This window comes from Doryrhamphus excisus, linkage group LG7 (genome assembly GCF_037039965.1).
Source record: "Doryrhamphus excisus strain RoL-2023G ecotype Guam linkage group LG7, RoL_Dexc_Guam_v1.1, whole genome shotgun sequence".
NCBI lineage: Eukaryota > Metazoa > Chordata > Actinopteri > Syngnathiformes > Syngnathidae > Doryrhamphus > Doryrhamphus excisus.
Window position 1 is genome coordinate 22,639,430 of NC_136363.1, and position 20,468 is coordinate 22,659,897.

Consider the following 20,468-nt stretch of genomic DNA (forward strand, 5'->3'; position numbering starts at 1 on the left):
GCTCACCGTTATTGCCAATGTAGTGCGTCTCCTTGCTGGCGTTGTCTGCCGGCACGCCGTAGATCTCCAGCCTCACCAGAGGATCCACGATGGACTTCTGCTTCTCCACGTTGAGTTTGGGAAGCTGCTGAGCTGAGATCACCTACGATGAATCAAAATATCCATATTTTGATACTTCAGTCATTCAAGGTAACGTACATCATGAACAGCAACGCAGTATAAAGTAAGTAGTACAAAAAATGAATTGTTTCATTGTAATACTAGGTTTTCATTTATTTTAAGTTTTATTTTTTATTTTCTTTGTTGTTGTGTTGTAGCTTGGCTATATTATAAACCATGTTGCCGCCTCGATATACGCAAATATTTGGTGTATTATTTAATTATTTATTATTTATTTATGTTTATGAAAAACACTACTTTTAAAATGTAGGTGTACTTTTACAAAGTAACGGAATCGGTATCACCAATCCCAGTCTGTTCCTCTGAAAGAAAATCTTATTAGCTGAAAAAAAAAATCAGTAGTATCGCACATCACTAATATAGAGGATCTTTGGTTGGTGTTTTTGAATAGCTACTGAAAAACAGCCGCCTCCTGTCATACACGGTATGTGCTGCAATACCAGGTTGTACCGCAGAGGGCGATAGTGAGTCTTGGAGGCTGCAATGGACCTGAACCTGGCACAGAGGAAGCCATGGGTGTAGCAAACAAACAAGAATGCTAGCTGGCGCTGTTTTTCATTGAGAAGGCAAGACAAATCTTAGCTAAAGTTGAAAAGTTGTGTTTGTAAAGGCATAATAATAGACATAATTGTAGATATTATGTGCTGTGTCAGTTGTGAGTTTGTACAAGTGTAGTTAGCCGTGTGTGTCTACTATGAAAAGCTGAAAGTGTCACCATGACATGAAGCCTCTTTTGCTTCAACCAGGTTCCCCTGGACAGCACGTTGGGGTCAAAGTCCGTGGACGCGGCTCTCTGGAACTCTGGTTTCAGGATGTATCCGCAGGCGCCGTTGGGTAGGAAGCGTCCCTGGTTGATGTGCATCTCTTTGTAGGGCGTCTGGAAGTTGAGGGCCACTGCCAATCAAAAGGTGGTTACTGTGCAGCCAGCGGGGGCGGAGTCAGGTTGCCGTAGGTCACGTGTGTGTGCACCTATTTGACAGCCGGCGTTCCACATGGGCACCGGGTTGTAGTTGGAGGAGTCGGTTCTGGAGCCGGCGGGGTAGATCCTGCTGAGCTTGTCCGTGTTGTGGCGGATGAAGGCGGTGGCTGCAAGCGTTGCGCGGAAGCATCAACACACAACACGCGCTGTGGTGCTGAGAAGCGTTGGCGGGTGCTCACCTGAGCCGTCGGCCAGGTTGAAGGCTTTGCTCTCCTTGAAGGACGACATCTCGTAGAACTCCAGGTTTTCCCTGGCGTGTTCGAAGCCATTGAAGTGGACGCTCTTGCAGTAGATGACAATGTCTGACAGCTCCCTGGCCAGTTTGATCTTGGATTTCTGGAGGAAAAGCAGCCAAAGGTCACGTTTTACACAACAGGATTCTATCTACTTCCCCGAGAGGACAACTTTGTCACACCTTTTGTTGGGCTTTCTGGCCGTTCTCCTGCTCCGCGGCCTCGTCCTCCTCGGACACGGTGCCCTCCTCCATGGTGTTGTTGTTGTTGTAGCTGAACGCCGCGTCCAGTTTGTTTAGCCGTTTTCCCTTGACGAGGAACTTGCCCTTCAGCTCCTACAAATAAAACACAAAAACTGAGAGATGAGACCGAAAGCTACCCGCCAACGGCATCATATTTCCATTTAGGGCCAGAAATGCCACAAGCGGCCATTCTGATCCACCGGCGCTTCATGCAGCAGCTGTGGAATGCAACGCTAATACTTGGCCGTGCTTCTTCTCAAATGTAGTGATTATGAACAGAGATGGAATGTTTGGGTGTGGTCATCCTACGTCAAGGTTTACCCGTGTTACACTCAGTTACACTGGATGTAAATATGTTGTCAATTGCATGTTAGACTAAATATCACATGTTACACTGAATGTTACTCCAAGTTATACTACATGTTCCACTGCAGGGTACTCTGAATGGTAACATTGTCTGTTCCATGAGTGGTAAAAACGTCATGCACCACGCACGCACCTGAGGCGAGGGGAAGGCGGTGGGCAGGTTTCCACCCAGGGGCTTCGTGACCAAGGCGTCCCCCAGGATGGAGATCATGTGATGGGCCATGAGCCTCTGCTGTTCCACGCTGCAGTGGTTCTCCAAGGACAGGATGACCGGGTAGTCGGACGTCTGCAAGACACGGCAGTGCTTGTTTGTTGGAACGGAGGTGCCACCTTGCCGTGAGTGTCTATAGCCTCTCAAGCTAACCTGCTCTGTAGCATGCTAACCTTTCCCTTTGAGGAGCAAACAATTGCTAGCTAGCAAAGAAAGGTGTGAAAGAGCATTGAGATATTGTTTTGTTACTGCTAATGTCTAGCTAGGATATGTGCAAGATGGCCGCACCTTGAAGGCGTAGTCTCTGATGACTTGGATGACGTCCCTGAAGAGGATTTTGGAGGTGAGCGTGTAGCCGTGGTAGATGACGGGCTCTCCGTTGGCGCCGTCCCAGCAGTCCAGCTCCACACAGCGACAGCTCTTCATGAGAGCTCTGAATGGTAACAAAAAAAAACAAGCCCGGTACTCTCTGCACTTGAGCATGGAACGGCCCCCAGCCGCTGTTTGCCGTCTACCTGATGTAGGCCTCGGTGCTGCTGGGCCCTTTGAGTTGGTCTTTGGTGAGATAGGTGTTATGCGAGGAGGAGATGTAGTAGTGGTTGAGGGGCTGGCTCATGTCCTGGTACACCGCCTTGTGGGCGGGGTTGAAGACGGCGCAGTCTTCGCTTTGGAGGTACATCAGGAAGCCATCTTTGGTCAGTTGCTTCTTCTGTTTGGCTGCAGGGACAGAAAGTTAGGAATCTTCCACAAAGTCTCCAAAGGGTCTTTCCACTCCAACCTGTTTCATCCATCTCGTATTTGTCCATGAGTCTGACGGCGTCTGCCGCGGTGGCCTTCTCCCTCTGCTCGTTCAACAGGAAGTTGAGGAAATCCCGGACGCTCATGTGAGCCTCGGTTTGGGCGTAGTTGCCGTAGATGACGTCAATCTCCTCCCGATGGGTCAGCAGGTCGTAGAAGTGCTTGATCTCTGAGTCTTCCAGGGAGCCCGAGTTGGAATGATCGCATTTCTACAAGACACCTGGTTTAGTTTGGATGTTTTCTTTGAAGAACTCAAGAGGAACTCACCTTAAAGAGTTCTTCGGCGTAGGTGTCGTCCACTTCTATGTTGATGTGTCTCAGGAAGCGCTTGAGCTCCTTCAGGTTCATTTTGTTGTCGTCGTTCTTGTCCGCTTTCCGCATGCAGTTGATGATCCAGCTGGCGCAGAGATGCAAGGACCCCACCGCTAACATTCAAAGAACATCTCCCTTCCCCCGTCAAGGATACTGCTCGCTCTTCTGCTGGCGGCTGAGGTTGCGCATGTTGCTGATGACCTTATTGAGGGCTTTGACCCAACGGTTGGCTTCCTGTTCGTCGCCGGCCATCAGGTCCAGGACCTTCTTGCGGCCCTTGAAGACGATGGAGAAGCAGCGATCCTCCTCGGTCGGGTTGGTGTGCTTGTTGAGACCTTCTGACTGGCGGCCATTGCGCACGGAGTCCACGTCATCGATGGAGACTGCGTCACAGAGAGGTAACACGTGAAGAACATGCATGATGAAACGGGCTGCCCCCCCCCCCCACACCAGACAACAACAACACGGCTGGAAACCCTTCCATTCTCTTCCCATCCAGCCCCCCCCCCGCCCCGCCGTGGCCTTGAGGCCCCTCGTCTCTTCATTGTGGGCGAGCTTACAGCACGGAAGCGCACGCGTGACGTCATCAGCCGCAGGACAAAACCGTCAAAGTAGGAGCTTAGCAGGCTTGCAATCACATGACTCCTCCATGTCCACACAACAACGACCCACATGTCTAAAGGTCATAGGAAGGGGGGGTCGAGGGAGGAAGAGAAACACACCCAAACGCACGCTCAGCTGACCGCTAGCAATCAGACAATACTTTGGTTCTCTTGGGAATTTGGACCAAAAGTCTTCATCCGGAGGCGTGGAACGTAAAAGGGAAAATCTCCCGAAGAAAAGTTCAAGTATTTCCCCCACAATCAAATCTTTGGAGCAGACAGCAAGACAAGAACACGAACAGCTCAGCACTCACACGTCTGCTTGCGCTTGAACAACTTGTTGGACTCGTACCACACCGTCTTGCAGTCCTCCTGCAGCTTGTAGACGCGAACCTTCTGCCAGGAGCGGGACCGAACCTTTGTCAGAGGACCGCCAGCCAGCAGGAAATGCAGATCCGGGTCATCCTCCAAACCTGCAAACCACAACACTGACATCACACACCAGGAGTGTCATGGGGGCAACCAGGTTTTTCTCTTAGACATGTCGGTATCATCATGCTGGACATGGATTTGGTCCCGGGTGCCCGCTGGGGGCGTGTCTTGACACACTTTAGTCATGCTAACCGCCTCAGGGTTGTAGAGAAATCCTCTATTAGCCGCAAGATAAAAGGAGTGAAGGAATGTGCTGATTGCGGCACTTTTAAAAGTCAGGGAGTGAGTCGTCTGCCGAGAACGACTCCTGACTCCTGACTCCTGACTCCTGACTCGGAGAGCTGAGCGAGTATCATCCGGAGGAGGGCGTGTCAGGACAGCAGCTCTCTGGTCGGGGTCGTAGGAAGAATCACAACATTGCTGACATTTCTTTTCCACCCAGAGTGCGCCTCCGACGCTCTTATCACGCGTCTTCCTGTGGGCGGGGCCGAGAAGACGCTCGGCAGCCCACTCCTTTGCTGGTTTCTGTTTCCTTCAACGAGCAGCAGCACTTGTGACTCCTAGCTAACAGGAAGCACATGAAAGAAAGGCAGATGTTTCCAGCTGACAACTCCTTGTCACGACACGTCTGCTCGTTGCGTTGACACTAAACTGCTGGGAAGATGGAGATTTTTGGAGGTTTTTTGGGGGGGGGGCGGGTGACTGGCCTTTTCCAACACAACTTATAAAAAGCGACACTGACGCATGTAGAAGTGGCTTTGGCCCTGAATGATGCCTTTCAAGGGTTGTTTGCTTTCTAAACCACCGCCTTAGCGTCTGAATTTCTGACGTTCTCAGTGTGGGACACATCACCGTTATGGTTCCTCCCCCCCAGGAGGGGAGAAATGTATCATCACCTCATGATATTATTACACACGAGGTTATCAGCATTTTCATTTTGTGTCAGCAACAAACTTGCATTCAAATCAGATGTTTGAAATGGGCGCCACTTCCCCCAAGAAATTCCCACTTCCTGCACAAAGGATTACAGGCAAAATAATAAAAAAAAAGTGTTTATAGTTGGAATATTATTGAACACAAAGACAACTAAATAAAGTTGTCATTTTTGTAAAATTAGGTTTGGGGGAAATTAGAATATTATGAGAATAAAGTTGAAATATTTTGGGAAAAATGTGAAAAAAGCAGAGTGAAGTTGATTATAATAATAATAATAATACAAATAATAATAATAAATTAATAATAAAATAATACATTAATAATAATAATAATGAGAGCACATTTTTCCAACTTTTTGCATGAAATATCACCAAAAGGTTTGAGCCAATGAACTTGGTTGTCTTCCAGGTCTACTCGGAACTCCCCTCCATCTTTGAGGGTACCAAGTGTCATGAAGGGAGCTCCAATGGGACCCACGTTCTTTCCCACAGACCACGTCACAGGCAGGTATCACGGTGAGTGCATGATCATCCTGTGTTGGTCCGGACTCTCACAAAGAATGCATAGCTGCAGGCAAGGAGGAGGAAACCCTCTCTCTCTCTCTCTCTCTCTGTATCTCTATCTATCTCTCTCTATCTCACTCTCTCTCTCACACACACACACAACTCCCTGGTCACAACAACAACAACTTAAAAGTGCGTTAAAGTGACTTCTGCAGCTTTACACACGATCTTTGATTCGTGCTGAGAGTTTTTAGGGATGGGTGGTGGTCTCACTCACCGAGACGTTTCCCGTTCTCTTGTGCAACTTTCTTCACTTTCCTCCGATGAACCCGTTCCTCAGATTGCGTCCTTTTAGGCTTACTTTTCAAACAAGACATGGCGATGTCTTTGTTTATTGTTGTTGTTGTTGACTTTCCTTTACGCGCTAACCGATGACCGAGCCGGGACTTGCAGGAACCTTGCATCCATGTTCCGAGAGGGAGGAAAAAGCAAGAAAGAGCACGTATATGTCCGTCCCTGGGCGGGTCCAAGTTCGCTTGTCTTGCTCTTTTTTCCCCCCTCTTATTGGCGCTATCTGCCGCAGCAATGGCGCAAAATACAGTTATAGGATGTAATTCGTTGTAGATAAAGGTTGTTTATATGTTGGAGGAGGAGTTTGTGGAGACTTCTAAGTCTGACACGTGACCTCCGAGTTATGAGTCACTTTAGCAAGGCATTGGATGACTCAAAATGGCAACTTTAAACTTTTCATCCAACTCAAAATGTGGAATAAATGATTGCAATGGATCTGGAGAAGAATATGTCCATGCCCAGGACATATTTAGTGCAATTTTCACGTGTAATTGGACTCTTCATTATTTCATACGTGGAGTTATGATCCTCCTACTTTGATCAAAACATTTTTATTTGTAGGCAGAGCTTCTAATCTCCATGTTTATTGGGGGACAACCCATGTCCTTTGTTACAGCACATGCAGTTAATCCGCTCCGCCCACAAGGCATGCTGGGAAGTCCAGGCCCACGCTTCCCTAACAGGACGTTCCCAGCATGCTTTGCAGGTCATAGACTTGTCGGAAATAGTGTTGTTTTCAGTGTGTGGTACAGTTACATTGTGTGTTCCACTGGTGGGTCGGGACCCACAGTGGGTTGCGGACAGCAGGTCCAAAATGATGTTAAAATATGTAATTTGGACTGATACAACTGACTTATTTTCATGTCAAATTGAGCAATCTTTCTCCTTGATGTTCATTGCACAGTTAGAAGCGAAATATCTGAGTTTATGGTCTTCTTATTTATATGCATAAGTCATTTATTTGACATACGCCTTAATTAATTCCTCCTCATAAAATCCTTTGGATCATAAAGATAAAAACAAATACATTTTCTTAGTTAAAAATAGAAAATAAAAATAAAATAAATGAAGAAAAGTATATGTTATATTATTGTGATGATTTCTGTTTAAAAAGGACTATTTGTAAATAGTATGCTTGTTTTTGACTGGCTGTAACGTAACACCCATGTGGCTGAGTAGAGATGACCTGTTCGATGCCAGAATATTGGAATCAGCCCTCAGCGTGATCACCAACATGCTAAGCACACAAGTCAACATGTTTCTTGAATACTTCAGTCTAACCTGCTCATGTTGTTGCCTCTATTGGATGTTGTTTGAACCTTGTTTCCATGAAACGGTGTTTTATCAGAGGTGGAATCACTCACCGTGTCGCCCTGCGGTCCCGTTGGCCTCCATTCCGCCCTGGCTCCCAGATGTGTGCTGGGGATGAAAGTCCACAATCGGTACCGTAAAACTTGTGTTATCCCGCAGGGGAGCGGGACTTGACTTTGCCCCACTCTGAGGCGCAGTGCTCAGCTGCCACTGGCCCGCCCGCTCTATAAGGGCCGGGTCCAGCCCACACCCACTGCTCCACCGGTCTGACTGCTTTCATGCACACTCCCAGAGAGCAGAGTAGCGTGGAATTCTCTTCTATTATGATACGCTGCATTCCTGCGTGTGTGTGTGTGTAGTGCACACTGGTGGTTGACTAACTCTGACAAGGTCAACAAGGTCACATTGTGATGTCATCGATCCGAGGCATGGCCCCTTGTGTACTAGTGAGGGATTTGGTTGTTACTGATGAGGGTGTTTGTTGTTCTCGTCAGCAGGACTCTGAAATCCATTCAGAGAAGACGCAGCCGTGCCTTTTGGTGCAAGTCTGGATAAAGGCGCAGTTGAGATCCTTCACCATGCTCCCAACGGCACCATGCAGGTACCGTATCTCATCAGGGTTCGCATGGAGATCGCAGCAGCTGAAAGGGTGTCGCCCAAGTCGTGCTTGTGTTTGGAGTCAGCGGGTGTGGTTTAGCCCCGCCCCCTCATCTTTTTACACTACATGCACAGCACCATGGACCAAAGGTTATTTCTGCAAAGACGGTCCCCCCCATAGTTGTCATAGCAACACCCCCGCGGTCTTAACCCTTATTAGAGTCGCTGACAGAACAGAGGCCGTGTTTCATCACTCTGCCGCCGTAATGGCTGCGTTTGAAGTTAATAGCGTGATTCCATGAAAAAGACTGGCACACACGCCTCTTTGTGCGTCTCCAGATTGGGGCCAGCCGCCAGACTCATGAACTGTCCCGCTTGTTCAAGGCTTGTGAAAACACGGGCAGCCACAAGGCGGCCTCAACAAAAGCCCCTCTGAGAGTCCCACTCTAGGGCCACACAGTCTAGGTTTTTGTTTGAGTTGACTGTCATCATACGGATGTACCCTGATGACCCCTCCCCTTTCCAAATGGATGATGGGAAAGAAATCAAATGCCATGACTGGTATGACAATACAAGATTTCATTGTTGATTGTTGTGCATCTGATTGCATCTGTCAGGTAGCCAAACTAGTTAACCTCTGCACCACCTTGACACTTTACTTGTGGTTTGGATTGGTGGGAAAGGTTTCTCTTCCTGTTCTACATTTCCTACATCCCAAATGAGAGCATGCCAATTTGTATGCATGCAAATGTGTGCCATTTGTCTAGAATTATTTGCATATTCTCGTTAGTTCCATGTAGTTACCTTCCTAAAACAACCTTCTTGCTTGATTTGGACACAGTAAGACGTGATAACCAATGCTATTTCAAATCACATCATGATTAAATAAATGTTTGGTGACTTTTCTGGCGATATACCGCCCCCTTTTGGCTTAAATAAGTAGTGCTGAAACTTGCAGTTCATACATAAATTTAGTTATCAGAAAATCACTTTGAGCCGAATGAGCCACATTCTTAGACCCATAAAATGGAAAGTACATATATTCAACGCTCAGATAATATATAATGTGCTTTTCTCTACCTCGCTACTGCCCGTACGTTTAGTCATTGCTATGGCAACTCATCGTACACAAATATGGCTGCCAGACGTGGTGCACTAATATGTTAGCATTAGCAGCTAGCATCGGTGTATAATTCAAATGGTTAAGCTAACACGGAATCTCAGGTCGTCTTTTAAAATTCTCCCTCATTTGTCGTCTCAGCTGTTGCGGAGTCGTACCATAATTAAGCAACAACAACAAGCAAAAATACTGTTTCAGTACTCAGGTGTGTGCTAAAGTTCCCATCGGGACTAGGATATCCCGACATGCAGTGCGCCACAAGAAAATACTACACCTGTGAGTATATCTAACTACCATTGCGATCAAAAACGCGCGTCTCAAACCAAATAGCCAAACTTGTACTACAAGTCTACACGACTTGTTCTTTTGGTGCAGGTTATTAGACGAAAGGACAGTGGGGGCCGTCGTCATAACAACAAGTAGGGGCCAGTGTGACGTCATAGCTGTCTCACCTTCAAAGTGCACAAGGTAGCTCCTTGTTTCACTGAGGATTTAACATGTCCCAACAAACTACAAATGTGCATCTCACCTAACTTTACGTTGTGTATAAAAACTATTAACCAAAGTAGCTAGCTAGCTAGCTAGTCGTTTGCTAGCTAGCTAGCTAAGTGGGTGTTTTTTTGGCTGGTTTTGTCATTTGTGAGTCAGTCATGCTGGAGGAGCCACAGGAGCCCCAAACGTCACACTGTGATCTGTCAATGGACAGTCACACACCTGCTTCAGCAAAATCACAGGTAAGCCAACATAGATATATTTCTAAATATTAATGTGATGTAGTATGTAATGATGGTATGCCTCGCATTGCTTCCATGTGTCCAAGGATATTTCTCCTGTGTTGGCGAGCACCTTTAAGGAGTTCTACAAAGAACTGACGCCATGCAACCTGATAAAGACAAAGGGGAGAAGCAGCTTTCACGACAGATACATCCAAGAGCTCCAGCAGGTAGCTGAAGTTCTCCTGTGCCATGATATTCTCGTATTGTAATACTGTAATATTATAATACTGCAGGTTCGTACAGAATACAACCGGTGCATAAACGAGGCAAACATGCTGGAGAGCCACATCATTCAGGCCCGAGCTGAGGCGGCCGCCACAGAGAGGCAAGCCTTGGAGAGGATGAAGGAGCAGTTCAGAGATGTTGAGGATCTCCAGGCTCTCCCATCAGGTGGAAACGCAAACCTTATTACTCTTTACTTTTTTTCATGTCTGATTCTTACTTTGTGTCTTTCAGTCAAGTCAGCCTTTGTCTGGCATATCGATGAAGGTCTTCTCCAAGCTAACAACCTACTTTCGCCGCTGGACTATTTAACGCCACAAAAAATCCAAATGAAGGCCCCAGCAGTTGGTACCTGAGCCCCTTTCCTTCCTCCATCCTTCCCAGAGGTGGAATCAGTCTTTTACTTATCTTTTATCGATTTTCCTTTCAGTGAAGCCAGATCTTACCAGACCCACCTTCGCCTCCACCATGCACACGCAGCCCGGCGAGATGCAGGATGGTTGGGGCGACCTGAGAAGGAGAGACAGAAGGGAGTCTGAGCTCACCCAGACCCGGGACTGCAGCTCAGTGGCCACCAAGTGCACGGCGAGGTCCCCCGAGGTGAGGACTGGATTGATGCGTCTTCTTCTCAGCAAGGAATCTCACTCTCACTCTGGGTGGAACATCTGCAGAGCAAACCTCGACCCAAATGGAAGGATGAGCCGAGTGCTGAGGATCGGGCCGAGGGCTTTGAAAAACTCCAGAGGATGAAAGAAAGGCAGCGCATCCTCCAAAACCCGCGCTTCCTTTCTCCAAAAACCCACGGGAGGGGCGGCACTTCCCTCATCCAAGGCTTGAAGACAGATCCCAGGAGGGAGGAGACGGCAGAGGAAGGGTACGCTCACTGCCTCTTTTTTTATGATGATGTAAACAAGACATAAATATACTGTTTGCCGTCCTCAGTCCCAAAGATCCCATTCAGGTCTTCCTGGCAAATCCTCCAGTTGTTCTTTTTAGCACCTACAGTGTGGGCCGTGTGTACGAGGTATGCTCGCCTATCCTTTCCGTATTTTCAACGACATCCACGACAATTTTTTGTTCCATCCATCTTCTTTCCTAGACAACACTGGAGTTAAAAAATGTGACGTCATCCTGCCGAGACGTGCGAGTCATTCCTCCTAGCACTTCCTACTTCACCATTGGGCTCGGTGAGCGCATGCTGGAGCTTTCAATTACTGATATTAGTAACTAATTATAATTCATTCATTCATTCATTTTCAACCGCTTATCCTCACGAGGGTTGTAGGGGGTGCTGGAGCCTATCCCAGCTGTCTTCGGGCGAGAGGCGGGGTACACCCTGGACTGGTGGCCAGCCAATCACAGGGCACATATAGACAAACAACCATTCACACTCACATTCATACCTATGGACAATTTGAAGTGGCTAATTAACCTAGCATGTTTTTGGAATGTGGGAGGAAACCGGAGTACCCGGAAAAAACAGAGATGGCCGAGGGTGGGATTGAACCCTGGTCTCCTAGCTGTGAGGTCTGCGTGCTAACAACTCGCCCTCTGTGCCGGCCACTAATTATAATTAAAAGCTTTAAAAATTATAATTTAATAATTTAATAATTTAATAATTTAATAATTTAATAATTTAATAATTTAATAATTTAATAATTTAATAATTTAATAATTTAATTTAAAATGAATGTTCATTTTGGCCTTTTTACAGAACTGATAAAAATATCCATTTCCCCCTGCAGCCTTTCAGTGTGCGGCCCTCAGACAAGATTTATTATTATTATTATTATTATTATTATTAGCCAGTGATTTATTTTTCTAATATTGAAATGTAACCCGCTGCGATATAAGGAGGAGGATGTAAATGCTGTAACCACGTCAAAAAGGTTCAATGCAACCCAATTGGTGTGAACTCACCCAAAATTCCATTTTTTTCCATAGCAACGCTTCATGTCACCTGACCCGCTCTTTTGACTTGCGTCTTCCTGTTCCTTCGTAGGAAGGTTCCCCGGCGAGGGTGGCACGGTCGCTCCAGGCATGAGCTGCAAGTTCACCGTGCACTTTGCTCCGGACTCCCTGGGGGACTACGAGGATTTCATCGTGGTAGAAAGTCAGGGTGAGCATCTGCTGGTGGTCCCCCTGGAGGCCCGGAGACCCCCACCCGTTCTCACTTGTAAGTCTCCAAGGCTTGGACTGCAGTCCCTCGCTGGTGGGTGGTTGCTACGATTGATGCTACGATCTCGTTGCAGTGCCAAGTGTTCTGGAATGCGGTTATTGCCTCATCGGGGGAGTCAAATGTGTGGAGTTCCAATGTCAGAACGTGGGTCTGAGTGCTGGGACCTTCTGTATCATCCCAAAGAACCAGTGGCCGGCCACCAACCCCAGGGTGAACGTTCAACCGCCCTTCATATCTCACATGATCTCATATCATATCTCATATCTCTTATTTTCATGCTTCAGTCGGTGGTCGCTGGTAGTTATTCCGACCAGCCCCCCTTTGCCATCAGCCCGTCTTTCTTTGCCCTGCAGCCCGGGGAGGCCACCGTAGTGGAGGTGAGGTCGTTGACCAGCCAGGTGCTTTTCAGCTCACCTCACCGCCCCCCCCTGCGCGGCTCTCCTTGCAGGTGGTTTTCTTCCCCACGACCACGGAAAAGAGTCGTGAGATTTTCACCATCGCGTGCGACAACTGCCAGGTCAAGGACATTTCTCTTCAAGGTGAGACGTGTTTGCACTTCAAGCGTTCAAGCCCCCAACACGCTCTGCTTGTGTCCAAGGTGAGGGCCAGCTCATCGCCCTGGAGCTGCTGTCCGTGACGGGGAAGGAGCAGCCGCTGGTGTTGGGGGAGGTCCACGACATCACTGCAGACCACTTCATCCGCTTTGACTCGTGCAACCCTCACTCGGGGCAGCACAAGATGGTGGTCATCAGAAACAACGTGTAAGTACGCGCTCTCAGTACTCTCAGTACTATGTTATTACCAGCGCTGTCACATCATTCAGTCACATTTGTCTAATTAATTCATCGTGATTAATCGCCTTTGCCAACAGTTACGTTGGTGAGTGATAAGAATATCCACTTATTGTGTTTCTTTGCCGTACTATTCATTTTACACAACACAAATACACACATAATAAAGACATGATTGTGTTTATCGGTCAATCTTAACATAATTGATGAAGTAAATGACTACTTTGTACGATTCCACCGATTGATCTGCATTATCATTCCTGAAGGCACCTGGAGCTGCCTTTCCACTGGCAGGTCATGAAGCCCAACCTCCTGCCGCTGCTTCCGGGCGAACTCCCAGAACCCGCCCACTTCCAGTACAACCACGACAGGGACGAGGTTTTCCACGTCAGCCCTTTGTCTGGAATTCTAGCTCCCTGCCAGGACCGAGAGTTCATGGTCGCCTTCTGTCCCAAAGAGGTAGGAGATCGTCCACGATGCTCCCTCTTTTACTTCTCCATGAAGCTAAAATACAAACGGGGATCTTGTGAGATAAATGAAATAAAAAGTATGCAGGTGAATTATCCGCGTGTTTGTTGACCCGTCGCAGATGCAGGATTACCACAGCGTCCTCCATTTAGTCCTGAGCGACGTCCCCCAGCTGCCATTCGAGTGTGACGAAGGGTAAGGTCATCATCTTGGCTGCGGGAGTTGAACCCATCAGCAGACACTGACCTGGCTCTCGACGATGTGTCTTGACCAAGCGGCGCCCTCCAGCCTGTGCGCGTGGGCTCCAAGGTGGGCGATGCCACCGTCATGGAGATAGAAGTCAAGGGGTCGACGGAGCCCTTCCACATCCTGCTGGAACCCTACGCTGTCGTCATCCCGGGGGAGGTTTTTATTTTCACCACCACCCGGCGGCTTTTTAAGGTTAGCATTCCGTGTTTCCCACAGGACTAAATGAATGACGCATTTTCAAGCACGTGGAAATAAGGCAGGGGTCTGAACACTTCTTAAATATAGTGACGCTGATCCCTCCTGCTGCGTCTTATTATTCCCTGGCGGCTTTGAATGTCACTCATGTGCTTGGTATTGCGTGTGTTTCAGATGTGGAATTACAGCAAAACGTCCGTCTTCTTCCAATGGGAGAAGATGAGCAGCAGCTGTCACAAAATAGAAGTGGAGCCATCTTCTGGCAAAATAGGCGAGTCACCAAGATGTTGGTCCGAGCTGCAGGAGGAGTCCGGGCTGACGTCTTTGTTCTCCTCCAGACGAGAAGGAGTGTTTTGCTTTCAATCTGATCGTGACGGGGGGGAAGGCGGAGAAGGTGGTCAGCAGTCTGCTCTGCCACATCCAGCATCGCAAGGAGCCCGTCGCCCTGGCCGTGGAGGTCACCTTCAAGGTCGGCATGAACATGCAGGAATTCCCCGAGACTTGTATTCATGATCATTCATCATCCATGTTTCCAAGGGTCCCAGCGTGACCATCAACACTGCCAGTGTTGACTTTGGCCTCATACGACTGGGGGAGGAAAGCCAGGTGCAGCTCTACCTCAACAACCCCACTCACCTGGAGGCGTCCTGGACGCTGGAGGAGGTGCACAAGAGTCAAGATGAAAGCCAGGAAGTGCAGGTACACACGCACACACACACGTGTGATGACTTCGGACCAACACTGGTGTGTGCAGCTCTTTGTGGAACCATGTGGAGGTGTGCTGCCCCCCTTGGCTGGGTGCAACGTTGACATCCTCTTCAGGCCGCAGTCCTGCCAGGTTTTTGAGACGGAGCTGGAGCTGGCGGTGGACAATGGGACGGGATGGTAGGGAAAACACGCCTTCTTTTTTAATTTACAGCGGCAGTTTCCCACAGGACTGCAATCTATCAGTGGGGGTGGGCTGCATGATAGTGAGCAAAACGCACGAAAAGTAAAGCAAATTAATTTTTTTTCAATGTCACAAGACAGAGCGCTAGCTATTCGTTAGGGAAGCCCGTTTCCGACACCGAAAGAAAAAATATCCCAATGGTAATTCATAATTATGACGTAAAAAGTTGCCATTTTGAGATACAAAATGGACCTCCTTCACTGGAGCATTGGTCACATGACACTCAGCTCCTGTGCACTTTGTATCTCCTCATTTTGACGTCACAATTTTGACTTGTTTTTCTCAAAATGTACATTTTAGCTCATAACTTCAATGTTTTATCTCGTAATTATGACTTTTTATCATTTGTCATGATTCTGACTTTTTATTTGATAATAATATATATAATATATATGTTGATAATAATAACTAACTGAATAATACCAATGGGATCCTGTTATTCTTCCATCATTGTAGTGCTCCACCAGGTAGGCATCACGTGGTCACTTTCCTGACACGCGGGACGTACCTAATGTTGTGGCTCATGGCTGCGTTTATGTCAGTCACCTCCAGGTGGGCGCCGACGTGCAGTCTCCTCAGCTGTGTCTGCTGAACTGCGAGCTCCTCCTCCCCGAGCTCTACCTGGGCATCGCTGCCCAGGGCACCGTCACTCTTTTCAACCAAACGCTCCTGACGTCCAACTTCTCCTGGTCGGTGCGTGTGCGGCGCTGACAGCATTCCGGTGGCGACGTGGGGGCCTCGGTGGATTCAATGCACGCGCTTGTGCTTCTCTTCCAGGATGAGCTGAAGGGTCAACAGGCGCCGCTTTGTTCAGCCGCTTTTGACCCGGCGTCAGGCACCCTGGGACCGAACGCCAGCTTGGAGATCACCGTCACTTTTATCTCCAACACGGATGTAAGGCTCTCACATCGGGACCTTTATCGTACGTGTGTTTTAGGTCGCCACAGGATATTCCCATTCTTCTTGCCCCAAGGTGCCGCTTCAGGATGTTGTCGCTCTCTGTGAGGTGGAGGGCATGACCTCGCCTCTCGTCCTCAGCATCCTGGCCCCCACCATCCTGACGCTCCGAGTGTCCTATTCGCTGGCAGGCGTCAGGTGGGAGCTTTCACGTTTGTGTCCGAGCCCCAAGCATCCACTCACGCCGCCGCATCGCCGCCGCTCTCTCCTGCTCTTAGCCCCGCCTCAGACGAGCTACCGCAGCTGATGCTCGACTTCGGCGATGACGTCACGCTGGCCAATCCCGTCACCAGGCAGCTCCTGATGACCAACCACACGGCCATCCCGGCGACCTTCACCATCCAGGCCGAGTATTTCTCCTGCCAGGCTCGGAAGGCCAGCAAGCAACCAGAGAAAAGGTGCCTGCTCGGCAAGATGGTTGCTTTACCTTCGTTGTGACCTGTCCTCCATCCTCATCGTAGACCCCAATACCTGAAGAAGCCGCTTCACTCCGTCCAAGCCAAGAAGTTGGAGGACCAGTCACACAAGGGTATGCCTTCATTTGGGCCACGTCCATCTACCGCTGCTCCAAATCAAACCACCCTCATTAGTCACTTCAGGTTCTGTTCTGCCGATTATGCAAATTAGACCTCAAGGTCATTTACGTCAAGGTCAGCCCCGCAAGAGTCGCTGTCAAAACGTGAAGCCGCACGCGCCATGACGCAATCTCCTGTCTGCAGACTTTGTGAGCGACCTGCTGGCGAACGGCAAAGGTGCCGCCTTCTACATCGTGCCCAGCTCGGGAACGCTGGAACCCTTCGAGACCCAGACTGTGGACGTGACGGCCTACAGCGGCATGTGGGGGGAGTACAGCGATCATCTCGTATGCGCTGTAGGTGCTTGGACTCCGTGATGCCCTTTACCTTTACCTGCACAGTCCTTGGACCGCCTTTGTCTCTTCTTTGCAGGTGGGGGACCTTGAGCCCACCCTCATCCCCATGCAGATGACCGTGATAGGGTGTCCGCTCTACTTCCAAATCACGGGCCCGCGTGCCAACGGCCAGACCCAAGGACCCAACTTACAGTAGGAAGCACTCGGACCTGCTTTACTGAACGAATGCAACACCGCCATGAATGCTTTAACAATGTCAGCGCCGCACCTGTAGGTTTGGCACCCGCGTGTCCGGGGGCGACACCGTGTCTCGCTCTCTCCGCATCAACAACCCCACCATGTTTGGTGAGTAGCTTCAGGTTGTTTTACAGCCCGGCATCGCCATCTTCGGTGACGTTTATTCCCCTTCCTGACAGACATCCGTCTGGACTGGGAGACCTATAACATCATTCCCAACGACCGGAGACTGGTGGATGTCGTCATGTCGTACGGCGAAAGCTTCCCGCTCAAAGATGCAGACGGCAGCGAGACGCTGAGAGACACGCCGGGCCTCTCCAGGGGGGAGGCTGACTCCAAAAGCACCCAGGCTTTAAGTTCGGAGGCGACAAGCGCTTCTCTCCCCTGCACCCCTGTGAGCGTACATGCCCCGCCCCCTCACACACACACATTTGCCTGAAATGTAGGGAAGTGCTGCACTTTGTTTGGCGGTCCTTGAATGCACCATCGTTCCTGCCTGCGTGTGTTCATGGATGGTCTTTATTATCATTGAAGAGAGAAGGGGAGTGTAATTATTGCAAATGTTGATACGAACATGCATTTTCTAAAATATACCCAAAAGCCAATCATCCCTAATTTTTAGAAAAGAAATGATGATAGTGATTATGTTTCAGGGGACAGAAAGGGAAGAGGGCCCAGCCGAGGAGGACTCCATCGGACTTCATGCTGCTCCCCCCAAAATCCTCTCCATCCACATTCGGCCGCACATCGGGGACAAGTCAGACGAGCCCTACTGCGTCACACCGTCGCAAATTGTAGGACACGCCCCTTTCATTGGTATGATTGCAGCATGGCTTGTTCACCCGCTGGCGTTTGTGCCGCCAGGTGATCCCGGCCAGAGGCAGCAGCACCGTGTACATGTCTTTCACACCGCTCACCCTGTCTGGACCAACTGACGAGGCCAAGTGTTTGGGCCTGGCTGTGGGCTACATTAGTCTGGACTCTGAGGTAACACGTTGTCCGCGTGCTGTGCTTAGTGGGATCTTTCTCGACTTTCATTCCCTCCATTAATAATCAGACGCCGTGTCCCGCAGGTGTCATTTTTACACAAGTTCTTGTCTTGCATCGTACTCGTTCATGCAGGAGTCATTTGGATACTTTGTGTGTTCCAGACGGCTGCCTGCGTCCCGGGTAAAGTCAGGCGGATTCAGGGTTTGGATTTGGAGCCCATCAGAGTGGATCTCCTGGCGGTGGTCAAGCCTGCAGTGTAAGTCGTTGCCGTGCCACGAGCGGCTCAGAGCTGGACTGATCAAGTTCTATCCTGATCGTCTATCCTCCTCCTGGCGCCGCAGGCTGTTGGTGCAGATGGAAGACGACGGCGACGTGTTGGAGTTTCAGGCCTCGGCGGGTGATTTACTGAAGGAAGGGAAGGCCGACACAGACCAGGTCAGCCTGAAGGCGCGTAAACGCTTTACAGTCCAAGCACGCGTTGACGCACTCCGTTGGTGTTCCTTTGCAGGTCTCCGTGCAGGAATTCAACAACGTGCAGACTGTCACGCTGAAAAACACCACGGACATGCCCCTGTGCTTCAAGCTGAGGACTCAGCCGCCATTTTCAGTGCCCCAAGTGCCGCCCGAAGCTGGGCCCGGCACATCAGGCAAAGCATCGCCCACTGACGCCGACTGTCTGCTTCTGCAACCACAAAATAGCACACAGGTACGAGCACACGCCTTTCACTTCTACCGCTGCTTTTTATTGGCCGTGGAGCATTCTAAGAACCACAACAAAGTACAGAAACGTGTGTGAAACACTGACTGGGATTCACCGTGCAGGTGAGGGTGTCCTTCCTGTGCTCCCTGTCCCTTCTGAACTACGCCGAGCTGCCTGAAGATCAGCTCCCCGCTGGGGTGACGATGGTCCACAGCGAGACCGCATACAAGCATCTGAGGTTCCGGGAAGATCTCATCATCCACTTCACCAACAACAGCCTGCAGGTCAGGGACCACCGCATCCGTCCTACACCTTCCAGCAATGAAGGTTCCTTCAGGAAGTTGATTGTGTCCATCCAGACGGTGCCGCTCTGCGCCCACCTGAAGCTTGCGTCACTGCACCTGTCCACCGACACCATCAACTTTGGACTTTGCTTGGTGGGGGAGACGCAGACCAAAGAAGTCAAGCTGTACAGCGACGGCTCACACACTCATTGGAAGGCTCACATAGGTAGTCATCACGCGTGCACACGGCGTGAGGGAATCTTAGCGGGATTGGCATTTGTTTAAAGCCGCAACTCCACATTGTGTCCTCCACCACAGAGTCACCTGACGATGACGCCGCCACCGCCGCCGCCCACGTCTTCAGCATCACACCCAGCTTCGGGCTCCTCTCTTCAAAGGACGACCCGCACACGACCGACAACAGCCAGCGTCTGGAGATCAGCTTCACTGCCAGGTAGCGCCACAGATGTGCACTTCAGGAACACGCTGTTCGATTCTTGACTGCACGTGTGTTACGTGTTGCAGCGAGGTCACGCAGTACAGGTCCACGGTGGTGATCACCTCCCTGCTGGTCAGGACTCCTCTGATCCTGCAACTCCACGGCACAGGATCGTGCCAGATGTAGTCGCTAAACTCTTGCGTTTTATTCCTACACCACATTTACATTTTTCACAGATCTTCTTTGAAAAGCATCTTTTGGACTCATTTGGAGTCAAATCATTTTTACAAGAAAAATTAAAAAGATATTAATAATACACTAATAGCACTGGTTTTTTTGCATGTGTTTTTCTAATAGCTTTGGTGTGACAGCTTATCCCTTGGCATTCACACAATATTATTATTGTTATTGTTAAGCAATTCCACTCATGTTATTGTCTTAATGAGCATTCCCATGATAAATAAGTCAAATAAAAGCACCGTCACTCTCCCTCCTGGCAATTAGCTCGGAACACACCATGCACTCAATCCAGACAAATAGTCCACTTAGCATAATGACGCTTAATTATTGTAAATATTCACATTTGTGCAGCCACCTCTCACCGTCTCACCTCTCCCTCCTACATGCTAGCATGGAGAAAGCTGTTATTTCCATAGATGTGAAGCATCTTAATAAACATCACTGTGACAGCATCCGTCGTTCCTCTGAACGACCCGGAGCCGTGCTCTCCAAAACAACAGCAAAAACAGGATCACATGCACATCTGCTGCTGTTTGCGTGCCACACAGTTCAGCTGCATCCAAAAAATCCACAGAGGAATGCAAATATCCTATTGATATTCTTTGCACTCACACAGCCTCACACACACACACACACACACACATACACACAGCAAGGGCATGTTTGATTCCAGTAAAACACTCCTTGTGAAGAGAAGTGACGCTCGGGCCAAGGTTATTGGAGTCCTCTGTCATCTTCTGTGTTATTG

The 20,468-nt window shown here is 49.1% G+C and overlaps 2 protein-coding genes across 4 annotated transcripts in view; one reads left to right on the forward strand and one right to left on the reverse strand.

Annotated features, from left to right (window-relative positions):
• plcd1a (phospholipase C, delta 1a) overlaps positions 1–7,672 on the reverse strand; it is an 8,723-nt gene extending 1,051 nt beyond the window's left edge. Inside the window, exons 1-13 of one of the 2 annotated variants that reach the window (XM_058060334.2) lie at positions 7,510–7,672; positions 4,238–4,396; positions 3,476–3,704; positions 3,277–3,406; positions 2,990–3,218; positions 2,727–2,928; positions 2,500–2,644; positions 2,134–2,286; positions 1,575–1,727; positions 1,339–1,495; positions 1,150–1,266; positions 896–1,074; positions 7–142 (exon numbers count right to left, since the gene is read on the reverse strand). In XM_058060334.2, the coding sequence (XP_057916317.2) occupies positions 7–142; positions 896–1,074; positions 1,150–1,266; positions 1,339–1,495; positions 1,575–1,727; positions 2,134–2,286; positions 2,500–2,644; positions 2,727–2,928; positions 2,990–3,218; positions 3,277–3,406; positions 3,476–3,704; positions 4,238–4,396; positions 7,510–7,540 (2,020 nt within the window). In that variant the 5' untranslated portion in view covers positions 7,541–7,672. Of the gene's footprint in view, positions 1–6; positions 143–895; positions 1,075–1,149; positions 1,267–1,338; positions 1,496–1,574; positions 1,728–2,133; positions 2,287–2,499; positions 2,645–2,726; positions 2,929–2,989; positions 3,219–3,276; positions 3,407–3,475; positions 3,705–4,237; positions 4,397–6,071; positions 6,355–7,509 lie in introns of those variants that run through there. The other variant, XM_058060333.2, reaches the window with a different exon arrangement.
• dlec1 (DLEC1 cilia and flagella associated protein) lies at positions 58–19,692 on the forward strand. 2 transcript variants are annotated; one of them, XM_078792506.1, is made up of 40 exons: positions 58–189; positions 5,700–5,806; positions 9,822–9,907; positions 9,994–10,116; positions 10,183–10,339; positions 10,406–10,519; positions 10,602–10,771; positions 10,843–11,045; positions 11,114–11,195; positions 11,271–11,358; positions 12,174–12,347; positions 12,424–12,560; positions 12,635–12,727; positions 12,799–12,889; positions 12,949–13,111; positions 13,408–13,600; positions 13,731–13,804; positions 13,885–14,050; positions 14,228–14,324; positions 14,392–14,522; positions 14,591–14,752; positions 14,808–14,938; positions 15,545–15,695; positions 15,780–15,896; positions 15,976–16,097; positions 16,178–16,357; positions 16,421–16,488; positions 16,679–16,830; positions 16,907–17,022; positions 17,105–17,175; positions 17,247–17,461; positions 17,721–17,861; positions 17,932–18,054; positions 18,219–18,313; positions 18,399–18,504; positions 18,566–18,763; positions 18,880–19,041; positions 19,117–19,267; positions 19,360–19,495; positions 19,567–19,692. In XM_078792506.1, the coding sequence occupies exons 2-40, from the start codon at positions 5,743–5,745 to the stop codon at positions 19,664–19,666; spliced, it is 5,103 nt and encodes a 1,700-aa protein (XP_078648632.1). In that variant the 5' UTR covers positions 58–189; positions 5,700–5,742; the 3' UTR covers positions 19,667–19,692. The 2 variants fall into 2 exon arrangements, with proteins under 2 accessions (XP_078648632.1, XP_057916303.2); XM_058060320.2 differs by lacking the exon at positions 58–189 and adding an exon at positions 7,954–8,057 and having other exon boundaries at positions 5,704–5,806.
• The last annotated feature ends 776 nt before the right edge of the window (positions 19,693–20,468 follow it).

What these genes read in the sequence shown, in the direction of transcription:
- dlec1 (XM_078792506.1), top strand. Translation starts at nt 5,743, where the DNA reads ATGAAGGGAGCTCCAATGGGACCCACGTTCTTTCCCACAGACCACGTC. An exon ending in GGGAGGCCACCGTAGTGGAG is followed by an intron (nt 12,728 to 12,798) that starts GTGAGGTCGTTG and finishes CTCTCCTTGCAG; the next exon opens with GTGGTTTTCTTCCCCACGAC. An exon ending in CCATTCGAGTGTGACGAAGG is followed by an intron (nt 13,805 to 13,884) that starts GTAAGGTCATCA and finishes GTCTTGACCAAG; the next exon opens with CGGCGCCCTCCAGCCTGTGC.